The sequence below is a fragment of the Pan paniscus genome, chromosome 5 (genome assembly GCF_029289425.2).
Source record: "Pan paniscus chromosome 5, NHGRI_mPanPan1-v2.0_pri, whole genome shotgun sequence".
In the NCBI taxonomy this organism is placed as follows: domain Eukaryota; kingdom Metazoa; phylum Chordata; class Mammalia; order Primates; family Hominidae; genus Pan; species Pan paniscus.
In genome coordinates, this window is record NC_073254.2 from 130,246,727 (window position 1) to 130,269,985 (window position 23,259).

The 23,259-nt window shown below is 38.8% G+C and overlaps 1 protein-coding gene across 6 annotated transcripts in view; it reads right to left on the reverse strand.

The window, feature by feature from the left end:
* METTL24 (methyltransferase like 24) overlaps positions 1-23,259 on the reverse strand; it is a 131,858-nt gene that overhangs the window by 5,996 nt on the left and 102,603 nt on the right. For 3 of the 6 annotated variants that reach the window (XM_024929059.4, XM_034962699.3, XM_034962697.3), the window contains one exon: positions 106-13,799. In XM_024929059.4, coding sequence (XP_024784827.2) covers positions 13,485-13,799 — 315 coding nt within the window. In that variant the 3' untranslated portion in view covers positions 106-13,484. Of the gene's footprint in view, positions 1-105; positions 13,800-23,259 lie in introns of those variants that run through there. The other 3 variants (XM_063604985.1, XR_008625745.2, XM_063604984.1) reach the window with 3 other exon arrangements.

Sequence of the window (23,259 nt, forward strand, 5' to 3'; positions counted from 1 at the left end):
TGGACTTAGGTGGTTACCATCTGGCTCCTTTTCCTTATTGCAGCCTTTTTGTCATATCCAGGACAGATTTCCTTCCTAAAAGTTACGATAAAAGTGATGCTTTAGTGAAAGATTTACTAGAATGAATATTTAAATATTGAGTCACAAGCTGGAAATATTTTGTCCTAAACAAGGAACAAATTTTAAGATTAAAAAATGGGAGTAGTGTTACACAGCCACATTTCTAAGTAGTTCTTGAGGCTACATTGTGGGGCTGCCTGGTATCCTTGGTATATTTATAAAATACCTGTAAGAAAACATTGACTTTGAAATAGCAAACCCTTAGATGGTAACCATAAATATCACAACACTGGGAACAATTATAGAGACTTTTCTTGGAGAACATTGTTTCTCAGGGTATGGACTGAGAACCTCTGCATCTGAATTACCTAGGGGTTGCGTTGCTTACTGAGATGTAGAATTCAGAAGAAAGTAGGAATTATTTGGGGGAGCCATTGTGAATTCAGGTATGGGAAGGGATATAAAGTGGCATCCAGGCACCCAGTATCCTTCAGCAGTATTAAATGTGGGTCTCAAAGTGAGACCTGGGGAAACTGATTCCATGTATCATCACAGATGCATATTTTTCACATTTTGACATTTTTGAATAGGGCTCTAGTTAAAATAAATGAATGTCCTAGTTTAATGGGCAGCATTTAATTCTTTCTTAGTATATCATAAAATAATTGATGAAATACAGTAAAAACAAGGCAAGTACGAAGGGCCTGAGAAGAAGAGAAGATCCAGTGGGACGAAAGTGTCCATTGCAGCACTGGGCTCAAAATTCAGGTTATGAAATGTTTCTTTGATCACTGAGTAAAATGAACGATCTAACTGAAGATTCAAATTAAAAATATATATTTATATATATATGTAGACACACAAATATCTAATCACTAGAAAGCTTTTTTTTTTTTTTTTTTTTTTTTTTTTTTGAGACAGTTTCACTCTTGTTGCCCAGGCTGGAGTGCAATGGTGCGATCTCAGATCACCACAACCTCTGCCTCCCGAGTTCAAGCAATTCTCCTGCCTCAGCCTCCCAAGTAGCTGGGATTACAGGCATGCGCCACCACAGCCCAGCTAGTTTTGTATTTTTAGTAGAGATGGGGTTTCTCCATGTTGGTCAGGCTGGTCTCGAACTCCTGACCTCAGGTGATCTGCCCGCCTCAGCCTCCCAAAGTGCTGGGATTACAGGCGTGAGCCACCGTGCCCGGCCAGCTTTTTTTTAATGTAGAATTTTTGTTCCCAACTCAGACCTTCAAATCAAAGTCAGCACTTTTAGCAAGATCCCCAAATGAGAAGCACTGAGGGAGTCCCAAATTTATCTTGGGCATTTGGGAAACTAGACTATGTGGGACATGTAAAGTCAAAGAGAAATTTAGCTGGTCAAAAATATGCACTGTACACATGTGTATGTGCATGTATATGTGTGTATAATGTATGCACATAGTATATGTGTACATGTTCCATATTCATAGTCACTTTAATAATTGTGGAAACAACTTTCTAAACCTAATTGCAATTTTATCTGGAACTTAAAAGAAGTCACAGACTTGCAGCCAGCACCCTTAGAGTGACTATTTTTAGTGACAGTAAGTGAAAGTGAAACTCTTGATTCTACAGCTTCTTATATCTGCAATAGCTGTCATCAAATGAGTTTCTTTCATTCCCCACTCTCCAGCCTCCAGCGTTTTAGATCTGGGGGAGCAACTCAGATCTCCATTTTTTATTTGTTTTAATACACTTCTGTCCAATAGATATATGTCAGTCATATATGTGATTTTAAATTTTCTAATAGCCAGGTTTAAAAGGGACTTAATAATATATTTTAACATATCCAAAATTTTATCTGAAGATGTACTCAATTATTTTAAAAATTAATATTTTACTTTTTTCATATGGAGTCTGAAATCTGGTATATATTTTACACTTACAGCACATCTCAATTCAGACACTACATTTTCATCAAAGTATTTTATCTTTCATACGAAGTAGATTTACATGCCCAAATTGTTTCAAACATACTTAAAAGTTTTCCAATTACTAAATCAAGTGCAGTCACGTGTTGCTTAACAATGGGGATAGGTTCTAAGAAATGTGTCATTAGGCGATGTCATTGTTGTCCGAACATCATAGAGTTAATGTACGTACCAAACCTAGGTGGTATAGCCTACTCCATTGCATAGTTCCATTATAATCTCAGGGGACCACCATCATATGGTGGTCTGTCACTGAGCGAAAGGTTATTATGTGGTATGTGACTGTATAATATTTTAATTTAAATTAATTAAAAGTAAATGTAATTTAAAATTTAGTTTCTCAGTTAACCACAATTTTAAGTGCTCAGTAGCAACATGCCTCTAGAGGCTACCATATTGCACAGTACAGTTATAGTACCACATTTTACATAAGAGTGGCTCAGATATTCAGTATACTGCCTCATCTTCTGAAAAACATTGTAGGGTTCAATCTGATCGTAAAATATCTCATATAAAAAATACAAATGCTCATATTTTTCTTGCTACATTTTGGGTAATTTCCTCAGGCCTGTCTTCCGGTTTTTTGTTGTTTATTTTTTTGAGACAGAGTCTCGCTCTGTCGCCCGGGCTGGAGTGCAGTGGCTCGATCTCGACTTACTGCAAGCTCCGCCTCCTGGGTTCACGCCATTCTCCTGCCTCAGCCTCCCGAGTAGCTGGGACTACAGGCGCCCGCCACCGCGCCCGGCTAATTTTTTGTATTTTTAGTAGAGACGGGGTTTCACTGTGTTAGCCAGGATGATCTCGATCTGCTGACCTCGTGAGCCGCCCGCCTTGGCCTCCCAAAGTGCTGGGCTTACAGGCGTGAGCCACCGCGCCCACCTCCAGTTCATTTTAAGTCTCTTTAGTTGTGTCCAGGGTGCCGTTGTTCCATTAAACTTCTTATTTCCATGGCTGTTTTTCTTTTCTGGAAGGTGTATTTGTACTTTTTTATATTTACCTGTTCTTTTTCACAGTGTCGTATTTTCTTATGGCTCATATATAGTCCTTTATGCCTTTAATCATGATAAATCATGTATATTATACTTTCTTTAAGATTTTTATTCTGTTATGTCAAGTTCTTGGGCTGAAAACCACGTGGTTTATTGTGTCTGCTAACTCTACCTCATGGGGGACTGTTTATTTCCTTGTCCGTTCTAATATTTTATTATGGGTTTTGTTTTTCTAAGGAAATCCTTTGTAGCCTGGATTGGTGAAAAGTCCTTTTAGAGTGGTTTTGCATCTGCTTCTGCCATATACCCCTGAGGTATCACCCCTAGAGCCTGTTTGTTTTAATTTCCAACTTTTATTTTAAGTTCAAGGGTACATGTGCTGGATGTTCAGGTTTGTTACATGGGTAAACGTGTGCCACGGTGGTTTGCTGCAAAGAGCATCCTGTTACCCAGGTATTAAGCCCAGCATCCATTATTCTTCCTGATCCTCTCCCTCCTCCCATCCCCCACCCTCCAACAGGCCCCAGTGTGTGTTGTTCCCCTATGTGTCCATATATTCTCATCATTTAGCTCCCACTTAGAAGTGAGAACATACAGTGTTTGGTTTTCTGTTCCTGTGTTAGTTTGCTGAGGATAATGGCCTCCAACTCCATCCATGTCCCTGCAAAGGACATGATCTCATTCCTTTTTATGGCTGCATAGTATTTCATGGTGTATATGTACCACATTTTCTTTATCCAGTTTATCATTGATGGGCATTTAGCTTGATTCCATGTCTTTGCTGTTGTGAATAGTGCTGCAGTGAACACACATGTGCATGTGTCTTTATAATAGAATGATTTATATTTCTTTGGGTATATACCCAGTAATGGGATTGCAAAGTTGAATGGTATTTCTGCCTCTAGGTCTTTGAGGAATTGCCACACTGTCTTCCACAGTGGTTGAACTAATTTACACTCTCACCAACAGTGTAAAAGTGTTGCTTTTTCTCCACAGCCGTGCCAGCATCTGTTGTTTTTTGACTTATTAATAATAGCCATTCTGACTGGTGTGAGATGGTATCTCATTGTGGTTTTGATTTCCATTTCTCTAATGATCAGTGATGTTGAGCTTTTTTTCATGTTTGTTGGCCACATGTATATCTTCTTTTGAGAAGTGTCTGTTCATGTCCTTTGCCCACTTTTTAATGTTTTTTTTCTTGTAAATTTGCTTAAGTTCCTTATAGATGCTGGATATTAGACCTTTGTCAGATGCATAGATTGCAAAAATTTCTCCCTTTCTGTAGATTGTCTGTTCACTCTGATGATAGTTTCTTTTGCTGCGCAGAGCTCTTTAGTTTAATTGGATCCCATTTGTTAATTTTTGCTTTTATTGCAATTGCTTTTGGGATCTTCATCATGAAATCTTTGCCCGTGCCTATGTCCTGAATGATATTTCCTAGGTTTTCTTATAGGGTTTTTATAGTTTTAGGTAGAACGGGTTTTTATCTTAATTTCTCAGCTTATGGTTTTCCTCATCATGTGATTAGGATAAATTCAACTATTCAACTCCTTGCACAGGCCTGAGGTTTCAATTTCTCTTGAAAACTTTTCTTTGTACTCAGAGCTATAAGCAGAGATAAGCGTCCTTGTGCTGGTGGATGTAGAATTTTTAGGTCCATTTTTCACTGAGGTTGTAGCCCTCTCCCTCTTTGCTGTAGGTGTCCTTAGTCCCAATCCTTTCTCCCCAGTACCAGGTCTTATCTTGTGCTTTAGGCCTCTATCCATTACTATCTCTATCCATTACTCTATCCTTGGAGTTAGTGTAACTAAACTCCAAGGGCTACTACAGTGTAGATTCCTGTCTACCTGTCTGGCTCTAGGCTCCCTCCCTCTGGGCTTTTGTATCTGGAAAATGTTTTCTTCTTCGACATTCAGTCATACACACACACACACACACACACATACTTATATACCATATACACACATGTATGTACTCGCATATATACAAACACATATATACACATACGTGTATATATATATGGAAGGATCTCTAGGGATCTATGTATGATTGTATTTTGTATCTTTAGATGTCACCATGTTATTGGAAAAATCTAAAAACAGGAATGTAATGTAGTGCAGTCTAAAAAACGTACATTCTGATTTTTAGAACCATGTGAGTTTAAGTGTGTGATACTAAAAGGTACTTTCCTAAGGGTACTTCATCTTGATGACCAGAGAACCATCATAATGGATTCACCTTTCATCTGGGCTTTTTCTGCATAAGCACATCATTTGGATTCTTTTGAATTTATCAGAAGACTTCCCTTTATAGCACTTGTCTTAATCCATTCAGGCTGCTGTAACAAGATACCTTAGACTAGGTAATTTATAAGCAACAGAAATGTATTGCTCACAGTTCTGGTGGCTGAGAAGTCCAAGATCAAGGTGCCAGCAGATTCAATGTCTGATGAGGGCTAGCTCTCTTCTTCAAAGATGGTGCCTTTTCACTGTGTCCTCACATTGTAAAAGGGGGAAAAACTTTCCTCAGGCCTTTCATAAATGCACTAATCCCATTCACAAGGGCTCTGCCCTCATGACCTAGTTACTTTCTAAAGGCTCCACCTCATAATACCAACATGTTGGGAATATTTCAACATATGAATTTTGGAGGGTCACAAAATATTCAGACCATAGCAGCATACAAATTAAGAAATTATCTTACCATTGTCTAAGCCTCATCTAATCACAGTAGTCAAAATAATGAAATTTTCAAGCTAGAAGAAACTTTAGAAATTAAATATTCTAACCTAAGGAAATACTTCAAGAAAGGTGAAGACTTGCTTGATATAACACAGCTAGTTAGCAGCAGTATCAAGAGTCTCTTATTTCTTCCTACTGTCCTGCCTCTATATAATGTCACTTAATTGTATATTTTTAAAACTGTTGGATTTGTGTTATAACCTTTGTGGCTTCTAGGCTTGCTGTCTCTGAGCTAGGTAATTTAAAAGAAACAGCTATTTACATAGTGTTTATTTCATCCTTAGTAAAACAAAACCTGTAACTGAGGACATTCTCATGGCTCCTTCCATTAGAGTTGTGCTCCCATCACTTTCTCTTTGCCCAAAAGGAAATCTCTGGCTCATATTTCAGTCTCTACAGTACCTCTTCTCACCTTGATTTTACTCTTTCAACTATTGTTTTTATTATGCACTTTCTACTCCATGTCCTATAAAAACTATGGTTTGAATCATTTTTGTAAAAATACTAACCCCTATCTTTGGTAGAAATAGTCTCACATCATCCTTCCTTCCTTCTCTCATTAACTGAAAAATGTCTCCATGATACTATGAATTCTGGTTCCATATACTGACTCTGAAAAAGACTGCGGGGAGTTGCTACAAAGAAAGGACAATGAGAAAGATTGAGGTTTAATATCCCAGGACTCAGATATCTTCTAATAATAATTGAACCTTCAATTATTATTGTATTCATTCAATTCAACTATTTTATGGTTCTCAGTTCTCCAAGGCCAAGAAGATTTCCAGGTTGGCATCCTTTAATCAGGAATAGGGACTACCACATGCAGTGCAATGAACAGCCATGTCGAGAAAAGAACAAATTGTGTCCAAATTTAAATAACAAAATGACATACAGTGGTCCATCTAAATTCCAAAGGTATTTTTAATGCCAGAAAAAACTTCAATAACAAATGATGAAATAATTTTTTAGAAAAATTATATGGAAATAGCTTTTTAAATTTATATTCAACAAAAATTTATTGAGCCCTTTTTACTTAGCCACTGGGGCTGTAGACATGGCCCTTATCCTCATGGAGCATACAGTCTGCTGGGAAAACCAGACATTATACAAGCAGAGAAAGTACAGACACTGTTAAGACAGGAAGAATAGAGGACATTGTGGGGACACATAGCTGGGAGCCTTAAATAAGAGGGGTCCCTGAGAAAATGATGTTTGATCTGACATCAAACCTTGAGAAATAATATTTTCTTGTACTGATAATTTTTATTGACACATAGTTGCAGTTTCTCATGTTATAGAACACACTTGGACCTTTATTTATTATATAGATCCACCCAGGAGTGATATTCAAAATATCCAATGACAAGTAAGGCAGAAGATAGGCCAGTTAGAATAGAAGCAAGCCACAGTGCTGTGTCAGGATCCTGGAAGCTGCCTTTTGTGCTGTGCATTAGCCTTTAATTGCCCAGTCATGGGGAAAGGCCTGGGCATCCTGTGAGAGGGTCTCCAGTGCAGAGGGACCACTGGGGAACCACTGTATCTCTACTGGTACTTTTCAAAAAAGCATAAATATGTCCAGTGTATTCCAAGGGACATACTCTTTAGTTGACAAATAAATTGTATATATTTATGGCACACAACATGATATTTTGTTATATGTATACATTGTGGAATACTAAATCAACTAATTAACACATCCATTACCTCAAATACTTACTTTTTGTGGTGAGAGTATTTAAAATCTACTCTCTGAGCAATTTTCCAGTATATGATACATTGCTATTAACTATAATCACCATGTTGCACATAGCTCTTCTCTACTGGTACGTACTGATTAGATATCAGTCCTATGCACACTTGGTTTCTCTATTGAAATTCTCTAGTCTAGTCTTGAATAGTTTAGTCAAATTTGATCTCCCAAATTTAAATCCCTTATTATTTCAGATAGCCATATTGTACAAAACTAATCACTAAGAAAAAGTTAAAATAGTCTGAGAAAATAAGTTGCTGGTTTTAAGAAAGCGTTAAATTTTAATGTGTTGGAAACCATTTTTCCACATGGTTCTTTTTTTTTTTTTTTTTTGAGATGGAGTCCTATGGTGCCCAGGCTTATCTCAAACTCCTGGACTCCAGTGATCCTCCCATGTAGCTGGAAGTACAGACACATGGCACTGCACCCAGCCTCCATATAGTTATAAAGTGTGACAGCATTAAGAATGCTTGATTTATATTTCTTAAGAAATATAATCAAGTCATTTAAAGAATTTCAATAATCTCTAAATGTAAGCAGTTCTAAGAATATATTGAATCTTTGGGTTATGATTTTATCTCATAAGTTCAGGCACCTCTTTCAATGTAAGAAAAAGTAAGACATTTTAGCATAAGGTTAAATGTATTATTGAATCCACAAAGTATCAGCAATTGGCTAGTACAAAATGAATTATGTTACTGCTTAAGAATCAAACATAAATTTATCTCCACCAGAAAAGAACAATTACACTAATTGAGCTTGGAGGTACTGTTGTATTGTTAAGTAGAATGGTCTATTTAAATGAGGTCTTTTGTTTTGTTTTTGTTTTTTTTTTTGAGACGGAGTCTCGCTCTGTCACCCAGGCTAGAGTGCAGTGGCGTGATCTTGGCTCACTGCAAGCTCCGCCTCCCAGATTGACGCCATTTTCCTGCCTTAGCCTCCCAAGTGGCGGGGACTACAGGCGCCCGCCACCATGCCCGGCTAATTTTTTTGTATTTCTAGTAGAGACAGGGTTTCACCGTGTTACCCAGGATGGTCTTGATCTCCTGACCTCATGATCCGCCCGCCTCGGCGTCCCAAAGTGCTGGGATTACAGGCGTGAGCCACCATGCCCGGCCAATGAAGTCATCATTTTTACACTAGCAAAATATGGTAAGCCTGGCTTCCTGGGACTAATCTAAGCTTTGCAAAATCTAAACATTTAATGCTTAAAAAATGCAATTTTTATACTTACTAAAAGATCTTATAACTAAGGCAGAAATGCTTACATGAATAACTGATTTGGACTAAACACTGTAAACCCGTGAGTTTGTTTATGCCCTATCCTGAGGTAAATTTGGACCTTCAGTCAATTCTAGTAGAAATTTGTTCACTTCTCCCTGGTTCTTCATTTGAACATGTCAAATAGTTACAAATATTTATATGATAACCTTTTATATTATAGCTGCATCAAATACACGCACTGTAAGAAAAGAAGGGGAAAATTGTTTTTCTTTAACAAATTATGATACAGAGTTTATGCTAAAAGGCAACTTGTGAATCTCTTTCATCCTCATATGCCTTACACCTACAAAAGAGCATTGTTACTCATTTGATAAAAGCATTATCAAATGTGTATTTTCAGAATCATTTATGAACACTGCTCTAGTAAAAATGTAAGAGATGCATGTCACAGATATTCACATCTTAGCTCATTTATCTGCAAGTCAAAGACTAGTTTTAAGCAAAGGAGAATTACTTTGCTTAAGCAACTCCAAGTGACTAGTGACTGCCATTTCTAAAACCCAGGAGGAAAGTGACAAGTACTGGGACAAGCCAGAAGAAGAGTCATTTCCAGGCCTGCAAGAGCTTTTCTGGCAACCTAAATATATTGACAGAGAAGTTGTTGGGTCTCCATATTTCTTCAGTAAGCTTCCATTTGGCAGGCATACTTTAATCAAGTAGATGATTTAAGTCCAGCAAACCTGCATGCTACAAAATAATTCTGACTCAAACTTGCAGGCCTTTTCTATTTGTAGTTTCCCCCTACTCCCGTTTTACTAATAGGGAGGCAAAAATGAGTCCTTTGGACAAAGCATCTTATGTTTGGTACAGGCTTTGGAAGCTGCATTGTGGATGGGACCAAACACCAGCTTTTTGGGATCTGACAGACCAAAATGTAAATGACTGTTCCTCCAGCTACAACTTGAGTAATCTGAATAAGCCATTTAACCTCTCAGAGTTTCTTTTTCTTTTTTCTTTTTTTTTTTTTTTGAGATGGAGTCTCTGTCTGTCGCCCAGACTGGAGTTCAGTGGCGCAATCTTGGCTTACTGCAACCTCCACCTCCCAGATTCAAGCAATTCTCCTGCCTCAGCCACCCGAGTAGCTGGGACTGCAGGCACATGCCACCACGCCCACTAATTTTTTGTATTTTTAGTAGAGACAGGGTTTCAATGTGTTAGCCAGGATGGTCTCGATCTCCCGACCTCGTGATCTGCCCGCCTCGGCCTCCCAAAGTGCTGGGATTACAGGCGTGAGCCACTGCACCCGGCCTCTCTCAGAATTTCTTTACTCATGATATTGGAAAAAAATAAACTTCCTTGTTGGGAGAATTAGGAATAAGCTATGCACATGGTCCGGCAGACAGTTAGCTCTCAGTAAAGAGTAACTCTTGGTTTTGTTTGTTTGTTATGTGTTGTTTGTGTTGCTCTTGTGGTGGTTGTGGTGGTGATGATTATGGTTTTGCCCGTTCCTCATAAGAGGATCTTGTGTTTGCCTGTTCACAAGTAAACAGTGCTACAGTAGCCTGATCCTATTCTCATGGCCTGCACCAGTAGTTCTCCACAGTGGGTGATCTTGCCCCCTCAGGGACATATCCTACAATGCACAGAACAGCCCTCCCCCAGTAAAGAATTATCCAGCCCAAATGGCAATAGTGCTGAGGTTAAGAAATTTATTATGTTTATTTATGATAAACATAATAAACTCTAGAGGCAGGAAAACCTTAACAACCATCAGTATATTCATCACAAATTTGAAACTATCCATGAAGAGAATGAAGGACCATTTTAGAAATAAGCATAAAATAAGTATGGATAACTATTAAACAGGCTGCCTGGTCAATCAGCGTGGCTGGATGTGTTCATGATATATTCTTTTTTAACAGTACATTCATTCATGCTTCAGGTACATATAGCATGATGAAGTCAATGCTCAACACCACCAACCTGAAATAGTTAACTTGCCGTAGACAAAGGGGCTTTCAGTAATGCCCTAAATCTCCAATTCCACGAATTAAAAATCTTAATATGGGTGTGCTACATATCTAAAAGCTGATCAGACTGGACATTTAAGATGAATACACTTTCTACACTTTAATGTATAAAAATGTTTATATATTTCAGTATATAAAAATTTTATGAAAATAAATCTGTTATATAATCCAAACAGAACTGGGCTAAAGTTAGCTTTGCTTTGGAGATGACACCATATAAACTAACAGTATAAACCAATTTAGAGTGTGTGTGGACCCTTCTGCACATTGGAAATACCTCTGTACATTGAAATGACTAAACTGCCTTTTCAGATCACACTTACTCAAGCCAGTCCTCTCAGCTCAACAACTTTTATTAGTGGACTATGAGTTTTAAAATAAAAAGCTCATGTGTATATATTTTTTAATTATCACAACTAACTCAGAAAGTCCTGTTCTCTTTTCAACTCAAGCTAGTGAGGTCATCCAAGTCTAAGACAATTTGATTTCTCACTTGAGGAATGGCATTTTCAAACCACTTCAAGAAACAAAGAGCTAACCTGGGGAATGTCTGAGGGTAGAAGGAAGTACAAATTGGGAAAAGGGGTAAAGTCTAGTAATAATCGGCATTCTACTCTCTCCCCCCCGTTTTTGAGCAATGTACATACAGTTTTATACTCAGGATATAAAAATGCCAAAAAATATATTTAATTGACAATAAAGTAATAATGTGGTTTTTATGCTATTTATTTGAAATAGAATTTTAGAAAATTATGCACATGTTTAATCCTGTAAATAGTAATGAGAGAGAGCATTTGAACCGCTGAGAACCTAAACTTTCCACTTAACTTTTAATGTAGAAAGGATAGGTGCTATTGAAAAACTGTCTAACTATCCTACGAAAGTGAGACGATGGTCCTCAGGCCACAGTCGTGTAAGTGATGCCAACTGGGAGTAAAGAAAAATGCACTTAACATTATTAGAGATAATGTATTTTTTAAAAAAAGATTTGACAGCATAGGCAAGTCTGTGGGTGGTAAATCATGTTTGAAGGCAGAAGAGGCAACAGCAAAGATACCCAGATTCTGCTCTGTGCTTAGTTTAATAGGAAGTGAAGGGGAATTAAGGCTGAGTATAAAAAGCATCTTGAGTTGAAGCTCTTTTTTTTTTCTGTGAACAAATAAACTTTATTCAGGTATAAAAAGCAAGTGCTTTTTCAAATACGTAAAATCTAAAAAGTGTAATACCCAAAGTATTAGTCCATTCTCACACTGCTATGAAGATATACCTGAGACTGAGTAATTTATAGAGGAAAGAGATTTAATTGACTCACAGTTTAGCATGGCTGGGGAGGCCTCAGGAAACTTACAGTCGTGGTGGAAGGGGAAGCAAACACATCCTTCTTCACATGGCAGCAGGAAGGAGAAAAATGAGAGCCAAGTGAAGGGGGACACCTCTTATAAAACCATCAGATCTCATGAGAACTTACTCAGTATGATGAGAATAGCATGGAGGAAACCAACCCCATGATTCAATTACCTCTCACCAGGTCCCTCCCACAACACGTGGGGATTATGGGAACTACAATTCAAGATGAGATTTGGTTGGGGATGTAGCCAAACCATATTACTCATGGACTTATAATGAAGTAATCATTAAAGGCCTTACTTCAGTGAGGAGAGCACAGACCGAAGGAGCCAGATGGAAACCAGAATATGTGAGTCAAGAAAATGGTGAAACATGCAGTAGGAAAATCTATCTTATCTATCTATCTATCTATCTATCTATCTATCTATCTATCTATCTATCTATCATCTATTTATCTACCTACCTACCTACAATGGTTAATTTTATGTGTCAACTTAACTGGACTAAAGGGTGTCCAGATCTTTAGTTAAACATTATTCTAGGTGTATCTGTGAGGATATTTCTAGATGAGATTAATATTTAAATCAGTAGACTAAATAAATCAGATTCTTCACCTCAGTGTAAGTGGACCTCATTCAACCAGTTGAAGGCCTGAATAGAACCTAAGGCAGTAAGGAAGAATTAATTCTCTGTCTGGCTGTCTTCAAGCTGGGACATGGGTCTTGGTGAGGTCAAGACCTTCAGACTTGGTCTCGAACTGGAACTTACACCTTCGTGTTAAAGCTCTTGATAGTCTAGTCTCTTTAACTCAGTGACAGAATTTGGTGCATCCGAGTTCCCAGAAATCAGAAGTATTGCTGCTTAGAAAGCCACAGCATGGCCTCAGCAAAGGCTGAGAAGGAATGACTGAAATCTACAAGGTTGTAAAGAATATCATTAACAAGGTAAATAAGAAAAACCTTGAAAAAGGAGGCTCAAATTCAAATTTAAAACCCTATTTTAAACAGTAGGGGAAGAACTTAAAAATCTCACCAACCTAGTAAAAATAGGAAATTTATATAATTTCATTTCAATGTTGGTGAATTCATAGATTATAGATACATAGAGAATTTTAGGGAAAACTGTGATGAGTTGGGGATAATCTTCCAAGTTAAGGTGAAGGAAGAGTCTGGGCAAATAGGGGTGACTGTGTTTATCCCCTTAACAAGTATTGACTGTGCCCCATCACATGCCAAGCACTAGGCTGCATGCCCTGCAATAACACACTCCCTGCCTCAAGCAGGGCACAGGCTAGCAGGAGACTGGATGAGTAAACTCATGATTAGAATTATGGACATGCTCCATTCTGCAAATATTTTCTTGTGCTCTTGATGACATCCTGCATCCTATTTCCATCTTGTATTCACCCAACTCAGAGTATAACAGCTACTTGCATTGAAAATGTCTTTCTTCAAGAATAGCTGAGGTTTAGATAAGTCTTTGTAACTGTGAAAAAGCCTGAAATCCTTTTGTTCTAACTCTTTGAGAAGGCTGTACCAGAACCGCACAACGCTGCTGTCACTGCCACTGACCTCAAACCCAGGCCAGTGGAGATGGATCTCAAAGATGAGCTGTCCAATCTGCTCAAGAACATCTTCCAGAATAAGATTTTCCAAAACTTTCCATTCTGCACTTTCCAGATCTGCCTTGAGAACGTCAATCTGTAACAAAGCAATGAAATGAGATTAGCAGATTTAGTAAAACTATCTTGATGTCAGGAGTTTCACATTATAGCTACCTCTGAAGGAAACAGAATTTTTAAAATTTTAGAGCTGAGGGTGGTTTTCAAGTGGCCATTTGCATTTATGACATGAATTTCTAACCCCATTCCATACTAAATGTTTTGGTTTTTTGTTCTTGTTTTTAAGAGATGGGGGTCTCGATATGTTGCCTAGGCTGGTATAAAACTCCTGGTTCAAGCAATCCTCCTGCCTCCGCCTCCTGAGTAGCTGGGACTACAGGCGTGAGCCTGTTATGTTAATATATGTTAATATACAAATGATGAAATACCAGGCAAAAATCACAACAGACCCTCTTGCTTTCTGCCCAGTGGGAATGGATATCTGAGAAGGAGAAGGTAGAGTGAGTGTATCACAGACCTCTGTGTACCCCACAAACTATGCCACCCCAGGAAACTCAGCCAAGTCCTGACAGAAGGTGTCTATAGAAAAGAAGTGACAAAGGGCTACTGCCTGCAGGGACTATCTTGCAGGCCTCATCCCCCCAGCCCCAACTTCATCGAGACTGGACATTAAGGAAAAGTTATTGAGTATCTGAATATTGGACTATAAAAAAATAATATTATTATTCTATGATTTCTTTACAATGTACATACCAGTATAGCATTCTTAAAAAAAAAAAAAGCAGTAACACCATCCTCTGCTTATTTAATGAACACAAGTTCACATTCAAGTGAGACAGAATAAAGGAAGAAGAGGATTGGAATATCAATATTTTGCAATTAATCAAGTTATGAGAATCAGCTCCTTTTCGCTGCCTGTGCAAAAAATCCGTTAGAACACCAGAACCCTAAACACAATGAAAGCTCATTTTTACCAAGTAGTTATATGTGCCTGACACCATGCTAAGGGCTTCCCCTTGCAATATCCATTTAATCCTCTGTAAGGGTGATTCTGTGAGTATCCCTAATTAAAGTTCAGGAAACCAGACTCAGTGAGGAACCCATTCCCAGTCACATGGCTAGAGAGGCAGTGATGAACTCTGAACAGAGTCTGTCTACAGAGCCTGTGTTCTTAACCCCTACATAACATTGCCTCTTCCAATACACCCAAGAGGAAAAATGGGTAACTCAGAGTCTCAAAGAGGTTTGGAGTCTGGAAAATAAGGTGCTATCTGGAGAGCGAATATGGGTCAGTGAGTAAAGTATTATTATCAATATTGCCACTTTACATTTGCAGAGCACTTTTCAAGGGGGATAATTCTACCACATGGAGGAAAGCTGACAGCATTCAGACATAAACTGGAATAACGAGACTGGAGGAAATCATTGCAAAAGAGCAAAGGCTGTAGCCCCAAGAGGGGACAGCAGAACCTTAAGCAGCCCTTCAGGAAGCTGCTGACTGAAGTCATGAATATCCTGCCCCATGAAAGTGAAAATACCTTTGCTTGTTTAGAAAAACAGATAAACAACAAGACGTATGCTACCCATTCTTTCCTTTCTCATTGCATGTCTGTTTGATAAGTTTCTCATATGAGGCTCAAACGTGAGGCTCCTTGTGCCACATCCAAACTATTGTGACGTAGTTTGGATGTTTGTCCCCTCCAAATATCATTTTGAAATATGATACTCAATGTTGGAAGTGGGGTCTGGTGAGAGGTGTTTGGGTCATAGGGGTGGATCCCTCATGAATGGTTTGGTGCTGTCCTCGAGATAGTGAGTGAGCTCTAGCTCTGAGTTCACGTAAGATCTGGCTGTTTAGAAAGAGTGTGGCACCTCTACCCCCCTCTCTCTTGTTCCCTCTCTTGCCATCTGATAGGCTGGCACCTCTTCGCCTTCCACCATGTTTGTAAGCTCCCTGAGGCCTCACCAGGAGCAGATACTGGCACCATGCTTCCTGTACAGCCTGCAGAACCATAAGCCAAGTAAGCCTCTTTGCTTTATAAATTACTCAGCCTTAGATATTTCTTTATAGCAACACAAGAACAGCCTAACACACATTCCTTGGGTGATTTCAGAGTTGAATGCAAGAGAAGGTACACAGAATTTACATATAACAGCTACAAGAAAATGGGCTCTGTCCTGATGCCTGAGACTCTGTAGGACATGGTTTCACATTCTTGCCTTGGATTGTACCTCCTGGTCCACCAAGGAAAAAGTGATGGTAATACCCGAAGAATACTGAGTGCCTTAGGAAAGCCTGGGTGTCTGTAAACCAGTTTGTCCGTTCAATAGTTCCAAACTCAAAGAGAAAAAGTTAAAACAAAACAAAACCTTTCTTCATGAGAGGAACTGAGCAAAGACAGGTTGCATGTGAATACACACCAGGCTAAAATAATTCTTGTGAATCAGACACAGTGAAATTTAGCCAGGTGCAGTGGCTCATGCCTGTAATCCCAGCAGGTGGATCACTTGAGCCCAGGAGTTCAAGACAACCTTGGACAACATAGTGAGACCTCATCTCTACAAAAAAATATAAAAATAAAAATAAAAAAATAAAAATAAAACATTATTAATAAAGAAATTAATTCACTCATTTTTCCATCTCTCCTGCCCTGGCATGTCCATGGGTTTGTTTAATCTTGGCAAATTTTAAACAGAATACTCCTGGATTAAGGGGAATTAAGCTGCCAAAGGAAATATTTAATCAAAACTTTATAAAATTTTCTAATTGGTACAGAAAGTATCCAAAACCCAAAACCAGCATTTGTTCTATCAATTCACATAGCCAAGAATGTCTTAGGTTCCTTACAGATTCATGTTCACCATGGTTTTCTGTGAGTTTGCTTATGTTGAATGTGAGGAATACATCGAAGTATTAAAAAGACAGAGTAAAGTTCATCACCTTTAAATTAACCTAAAAACTCTATTAGTGATGTATAAGGAATATATTTTGTATATTTATTTCAAACGTCTTAAAAATAAACTATCAATCAGAAGTTATGAGCAAATCAAAGGGAACCAAATTATTAGGCTAAATCGTAGTAAACATAGGCTTTCTTTGAAAATCCAATTTTCATTTATAAAATACTAATCTATTCTAAAGAGCAAAAAGTATTTTCAAACACAACAACACTCCCACCCTCTTTTGATTCCAGTGACTGAAAATCCCCCACTTCAATCAGAATTGTATAAGTTGATCTAAATCATGCAGCCCAGGGTGGTGCCCCCTGGGGAGCACAGAAGCTCTTCTCTGCCTTCTGACCTGAGAGTGCAGGCAGCCAAAAGGCTGTGAATAAAACATGCTCTGCTCTTCCAGTGTGCTTTTTCTGTTTCTCACATTTTAAAACGTCCCATTACTGCAATGATTTTGCAAATGTGATTTCCATTATTACTCCATAATGCATCCAATATTATTGTTATTATAAAGCACTAAACATTGCTGAATAGGATATGCCACTTTTAAGATTCTAATATCAGTTTTCAACAATTATGCCACTAAAAATCATACAAATTATTAGATGGGAATAATCAAGTGCCGATCCTAATACAGTTAGGATAAATCAGGTTTGTGGAGAAAAACAACTTAAGGTTAACTCCCAGAAAACTCTGGAATAAGCGAAGACATTCTTGGGTAGAAAGGTCTCAAAGAAAGAAGGTGAAACAACTTAATTGGTATGATTTCCAGTGTATTAAAGGGGTCCTCCTATCAAAAATTATCTCCTTTTCCTTGTACCTGAAATATCCAATCAATTGACTTTCACAAACCTTTTGAAGAAATGAGAATTTTCATTTTTAACTGGATTAAGACCTGATGCCATCTGGCAGCTTCCTCATCATAGGCACAAGTTTATCCCTGTGATCATCCACCCAGAACTGCAGAGATTCGAGGAAAGGGGAGGAAGAGGCATGGGTGCTTGTATCCATTTCCAAGGGCTGCCGTAACAAAAGACCATGGATTGGGAGGTTTAAATAACAGAAGTGTGTTGTTTCACAGTTGTGAAGACTAGAATTCCAAGATCAAGTGTCCCTCTGAGAGCCATGAGAGATAATGTGTCCTGTGCTGCTTGCCTGGCTTCCCGTGGCTTGCTAGCAATCTTCAGCATTCCTTGGCTCCTGCATCACCTGATCTCTGCCTTCATCTTCACATGGTGTTCTCTCTGCGTGTCCAAATTTCCTCTTTTTATAAGGACATCAGTCAGATTGGAATAGGGACCACCTTCCTCCAGTATGACCTCATTCTAACGAATTACATCTAGAACCACACTATTTCCAAATAAGGTCACATTCTGAGGTATGAAGGTTTAGAATTTCAACATATTAATTTGGGGGAGACACAATTCAACCCATAACAGTGTTCGGGGTAGCTTTTGCAATAGGGCTTTTGCAATGTGTTTAGGAGCCAATTCCCAGGGCCAATAGTTAGGAAAAGCGCCCTACTCCAGAGATCCAAGGGCCAGCAACCATCTTAGACAATTACGGTTATCACTCTGACTAATGGATAAGTCCTTACATCAGCCAACACTGACTGCTCTGACCTTGCCAAGTGCCAAACCCAAGGCAGGTCAACAAGTTTCCAAAGCCAGTTGAAACCACCATTGTGAAACCCCTCTACTTCATGCCTTGGTTCCTTCTCAGCCACATGATCAGGCCCAGTAAGGGGCACTTTGTCTTTGGCCCTCTCCCATTCCCTATATGGGAACTCATTCAGACTACTCAATATCCTCACATCTACAGTTTCTAATCTGAGCCTTTTCCCCTTTAAGAGGGCTCTCAAGCAAAACACGTAGATTCTACGACATGCCTGCTGGCCTGCAGAGGGCAAAAATGCAACACCTTTTAAGTAAAGCCTAGCTCTGGGAGTCACAAACGTCACTTCCACTGCATTCCATTGGTCAAGCAAATTGCAAGTCTAGCGTGCATTCAAGGGGAGGTGAAATAGACTCCAGCCCTTGAGAGGAGGAGTGGCATACACAGAAAGGGGAAGAGAAGTTATTCATGGCTAAATTTGCAAACAATTGACCCTAGTAATTAAAAGCAATATTACTTTATCTAAATCCATAAATCAACTACAGTAGTACAGTGGACCGGAACTTTTACTGGACACAAATAATACTCCAGAAAAAATGAATAATAAAGCCTTTATTCATCAGAATGTTTTTAAAGATGGAATATTAATAAAACATGGCATCTGTTATTAGATTTGGTTTTACTTGACAGTTGACATAGAACCTGGGATATTCAATGGATTAAGATGACTAATAAAGAAAATAATAAGTAGGACAAGTAAAGTAAATATTTGTAAGTCTTAGTTAGATATTGTATTAGTCTGCTAGGTCTGTGTCTTAGTGTGTTTGCACCACCATAACAAAATACATTAGACTAAGTAATTTATAAAGAATAAAAATGTATATCATACAGTTCTGAAGGCTGGGAAGTCCAAGTTCAAGGTTGGCAGGTTTGGTGACTGGTGAGAACCTGTTCTTCAGAGATAGCATCACCTAAGTATCCTCACATGGCAGAAAGGATGGAAGGGGAGTAAACGGGCAAACTCCTTCCATCAAGCCCTTTTATAAGGGCACCTAATCCCATTCATGCGGGTAGAGCCCTCCTGACTCAAACACATCCTAAAGGCCACACCCCTTAATACTGCTTCATTGGGCCAGGTGCAGTAGCTCACGCCTGTAATCCCTGCACTTTGGGAGGCCAAGGCAGGTGGATCACTTGAGGCCAGGATTTCGAGACCAGCCTAGCCAACATGGCGAAATCCCGTCTCTACTGAAAATACAAAAATTAGCCGGGTGAGGTGGTACACTCCTGTAATCCCAGCTACTCAGGAGGCTGAGCCAGAAGAATTGCTTGGACCTGGGGGGCAGAGGTTGCAGTGAGCTGAGATGGCACCATGATACTCCAGCCTGGGAGATAGAGCAAAACTCTTCCTTAAAAAACAAAACAAAAAAAACCTGCTGCATTGGGATTCAGTTTCAACATGAATTTTGGAGGAGACAAAAACATTTAAACCAAAGCAGATCGGGTGGTTTAAACAACAAATTTATTTTCTCCACCTTTGGAGGCTAGAAACCCAAGATCAACGTGTCAGCAGGTTTGGTTTCTCCTAAGTCCTCCCGACTTGGCTTGCAGATGGCTGCCTTGTCCCTGTGGCCTTTCTGCATGCATTCCTGGTGTCTCCACTTTTTCTTACAAGGACACTAGTCCCGTTGGATTAGGGTCCCACCCTTATGACCTCATTTAACCTTAATCACCTCCTTAAAGGCCCTATCTCTAAATACAGTCACACTGGGAGTTAGGGCTTCAATCTACGAATTTCTTCAACCCATAACAAATCTAAAACAGGTATTTTTGCTATACTCTATTTAGAGGCAACCATCATCTCCATAAGCATTTTTACAATACATCCTTTTACTATTATGGCAGCCTGTAGTGTCTCCTCTATAGTTAATGGCTAACTCTGGTTTTAGCTAGTAAAAGTGTGAGCCATCAAATTAATTGGAGGTGAGTCACAGAGACTGTAGTAGGTATTATTTTCCAAAGATGTAACACCATTATCTCCCATCTAACATGATTTTCTGCATGTGGCCTTGACACCCCCACCACTGAGACATGGGATCAACCTATGTGGTCACACAGGGCCCCAAGCCTAGAAAGGCCATGCTTGATTTAACACTCTGCTGTCACTGTCTTAAAATTCTTCACTAGTTTTGAACAAGAGACCCCTCATTTTTATTTTGCACTAGGCCCCACAAATTATGTAGCCCATCCTCCAGAATTGTGATGAGCTGTGAATGACTGATTGACTAACACAGTCTGGTAGAAGTGATTCTAAGTGGCGTTCAAGCCTAGGCCGTAAAGGGTGATGCAGCTTCTACCTTGCTCAAGAGTATATTCATTCCTGAAAACTTTGGCCATCAGGAAAGGTGTCTGACTGCCCCGAGGCTGTACTGCTATGAGAAAATCCAAACTAGCCTTTGCAGAGAGACCAATAAAGAGGTCTTGAGTCAATAGGAATAGAGAGAGAGATGTCTGGCCAACCCCAGCTGCTGCAAGCCTTCAACTGGCTTCAACTGCATGAGAGACCCTGAGCCAGAAGCACCCAGCAAAGACCTTCCCAAAACTCTGCCCCACATAAACTACAAGAGAGCATCAAAGGATCAATTGTTGGGTTAAAAAGCTAAGCTTGGGGGCTAATTCATTATGCAGCAATAGATAACTAGAACAGAGACTAAGTGCTATTCATGAAAATCTTTTTTTAAAAAGGTAAAAGTTACTTGTATTGTGTCAAGTACTATATATTCTAAAGCTGTGAGTTCTAGAAATTAATATGCATTTAACCAAAAAATATTTTCTTATAAAAGCAATACATGGTCATTATTTAAAAATTAAAATCATAGATAAACAAAAAAAGAAGCAAAATACCTATAATCCAGAATTTTAAAACAGTTTACTTCTGAACTCCCAAACATTTTTCTTTGCTGTAAACACACACATACACATGCACACACAAACACACAAGGCAAATTCTAACACATGAGCATAACTGAAACACACATTTTCTACAAAATTGAAATTATCTATGTTTTCAAATCTGCTTTTTAACATAACAGACTATGAATATATTTCCAGGTCAATAAATTTTCCTCTAAAATTTTCTCTCAAACAGAGTCCCTCAGAGCTTTCAGAATCTGAAGGAGGTGACTGCAGGTCCCCAGGAGGGGTGAGGAAGATGGCAAGTGGGTGAAGGTCCAGACCTCAACTCAAGAGCAGCTCCCCTTTGATCTCCTTGACATATTTGGAATCCCTCACAAATTTGCATTTGGGAAAAGAGCTCTCCTGCTTAAAAAAAATATGAAAGCCTCTATCAGTAACTTATTCTTAACAGCTTTTGTAATGATTTAATTTATTTAATCAGTCCTCCTTCTGGTGGCCATATAGATATTTTCCCAAATGGATGATGTTACAAACTGATGTTATCAACAAACTGGGCAACTAAGTTTGTGTGTGTGTTCTGTCATTTTGTAAAACAGAATTCTGAAAAGAAGTGTGGTAAATGAGTTCATATTTTAAGAATTGTTATTTATTTGGCCACATCATCTAGTTATTTATGAATATTTTTTAAAATTGAATTATCAACCAGGCATGGTTCATGCCTATAATCCCAGCACTTTGGGAGGCTGAGGCAGGTGGATCATTTGAGGCCAGGAGTTCAAGACCAGCCTGGGCAACATGGCAAAATGATGTCTCTACTAAAAATACAAAAATTATCCGGGCATGGTGGCATGCACCTGCAATCCCAGCTACTTGGGAGGCTGAGACAGGAAAATCACTTGAACCCAGAAGGCAGAGGCTGCAGTGAGCCGAGATCATGCCACTGCACCCCAGCCTGGGTAGCAGAGCAAGACTATCTCAAAAGAAATAAAATAAATACGTAAAAATAAATAAATAAATAATTGAATTATCATCAATTCCCTACCACCCCAACAAATCAACATTCATTCTCCATATTCATTACAGTTTGGGTCAATATTCAATCACAATTTTAAAATAATTACATCAATACAACTTCTTGCTTTTTAGTCTACTGGTGAAAAGTTGTTATTTAATGATAAAATATATCTAGGCTTTTATATATCAAGTTTACTTAAAGGAAGACATATCTGTACCTGCAAAACTAGAAGCTAAATGCATTAGAAAGAGGGTCTTGTTGTTGTAGAAAAATAGAATAAATTAATCTATTGTGAATGTGAACAAGAAGAGTAAAAGTCTTTTTGAGAGCCTTAGACTTTAAACACCCTAAATCAGTTTCAACTATCACTGTCAACTGGCAGAAATGTAACAGTACAAGATTTCTGCTATCACTAGGGAAGAAAGAGATGAGGTTTGCCCTACAGATTATGAGAAATATGAAGGGTCACTCTAAGCTAATGTAGGACCAATTCTGAACTAATAATAAAATAAAATAATTTATGTAGTAATTAGCTCACAAAAATGACTTCTGCAGGGAACAACACTCTACAAATGAATTAAAAAGGAAATGAGGAAAACATTTACAAGCAAAGGCTCTTTTTTTCTGGCCAGATATGGAGCTTGATGAAATAATCCAACCTGAGACTGCTGAGCAAGAATCTCCTGAGCCGGGTGAGGTGATAGAATACACAGCCTAGAAACCCAAGTCAGGGACAGATGATGGGTGAGCTGGTGACCAGCCAAGATGTCAGAAGTCAGCAGGGTGATTCCTATGCAACAGCAAAGAACTAAGCAGGAACCAAGCAGCACAAACGTAGGCAGGACTGAGGCGGTGGCAAGGGACTTGACCGAGGGCAGAGTCAGGCAGAAGGGCAATGGCAGAACCACGGACAGCTCCCGGCAGCTGCTTTTCTGTCTTCATTTCTACCCTACTTCCCTGGGCAGCTGAAAACAAATCTTTGATCTTAAGATCAGAACTCAATGCCTTAAAGTTACATTACCTGGTTAATTTATTTGCAAGT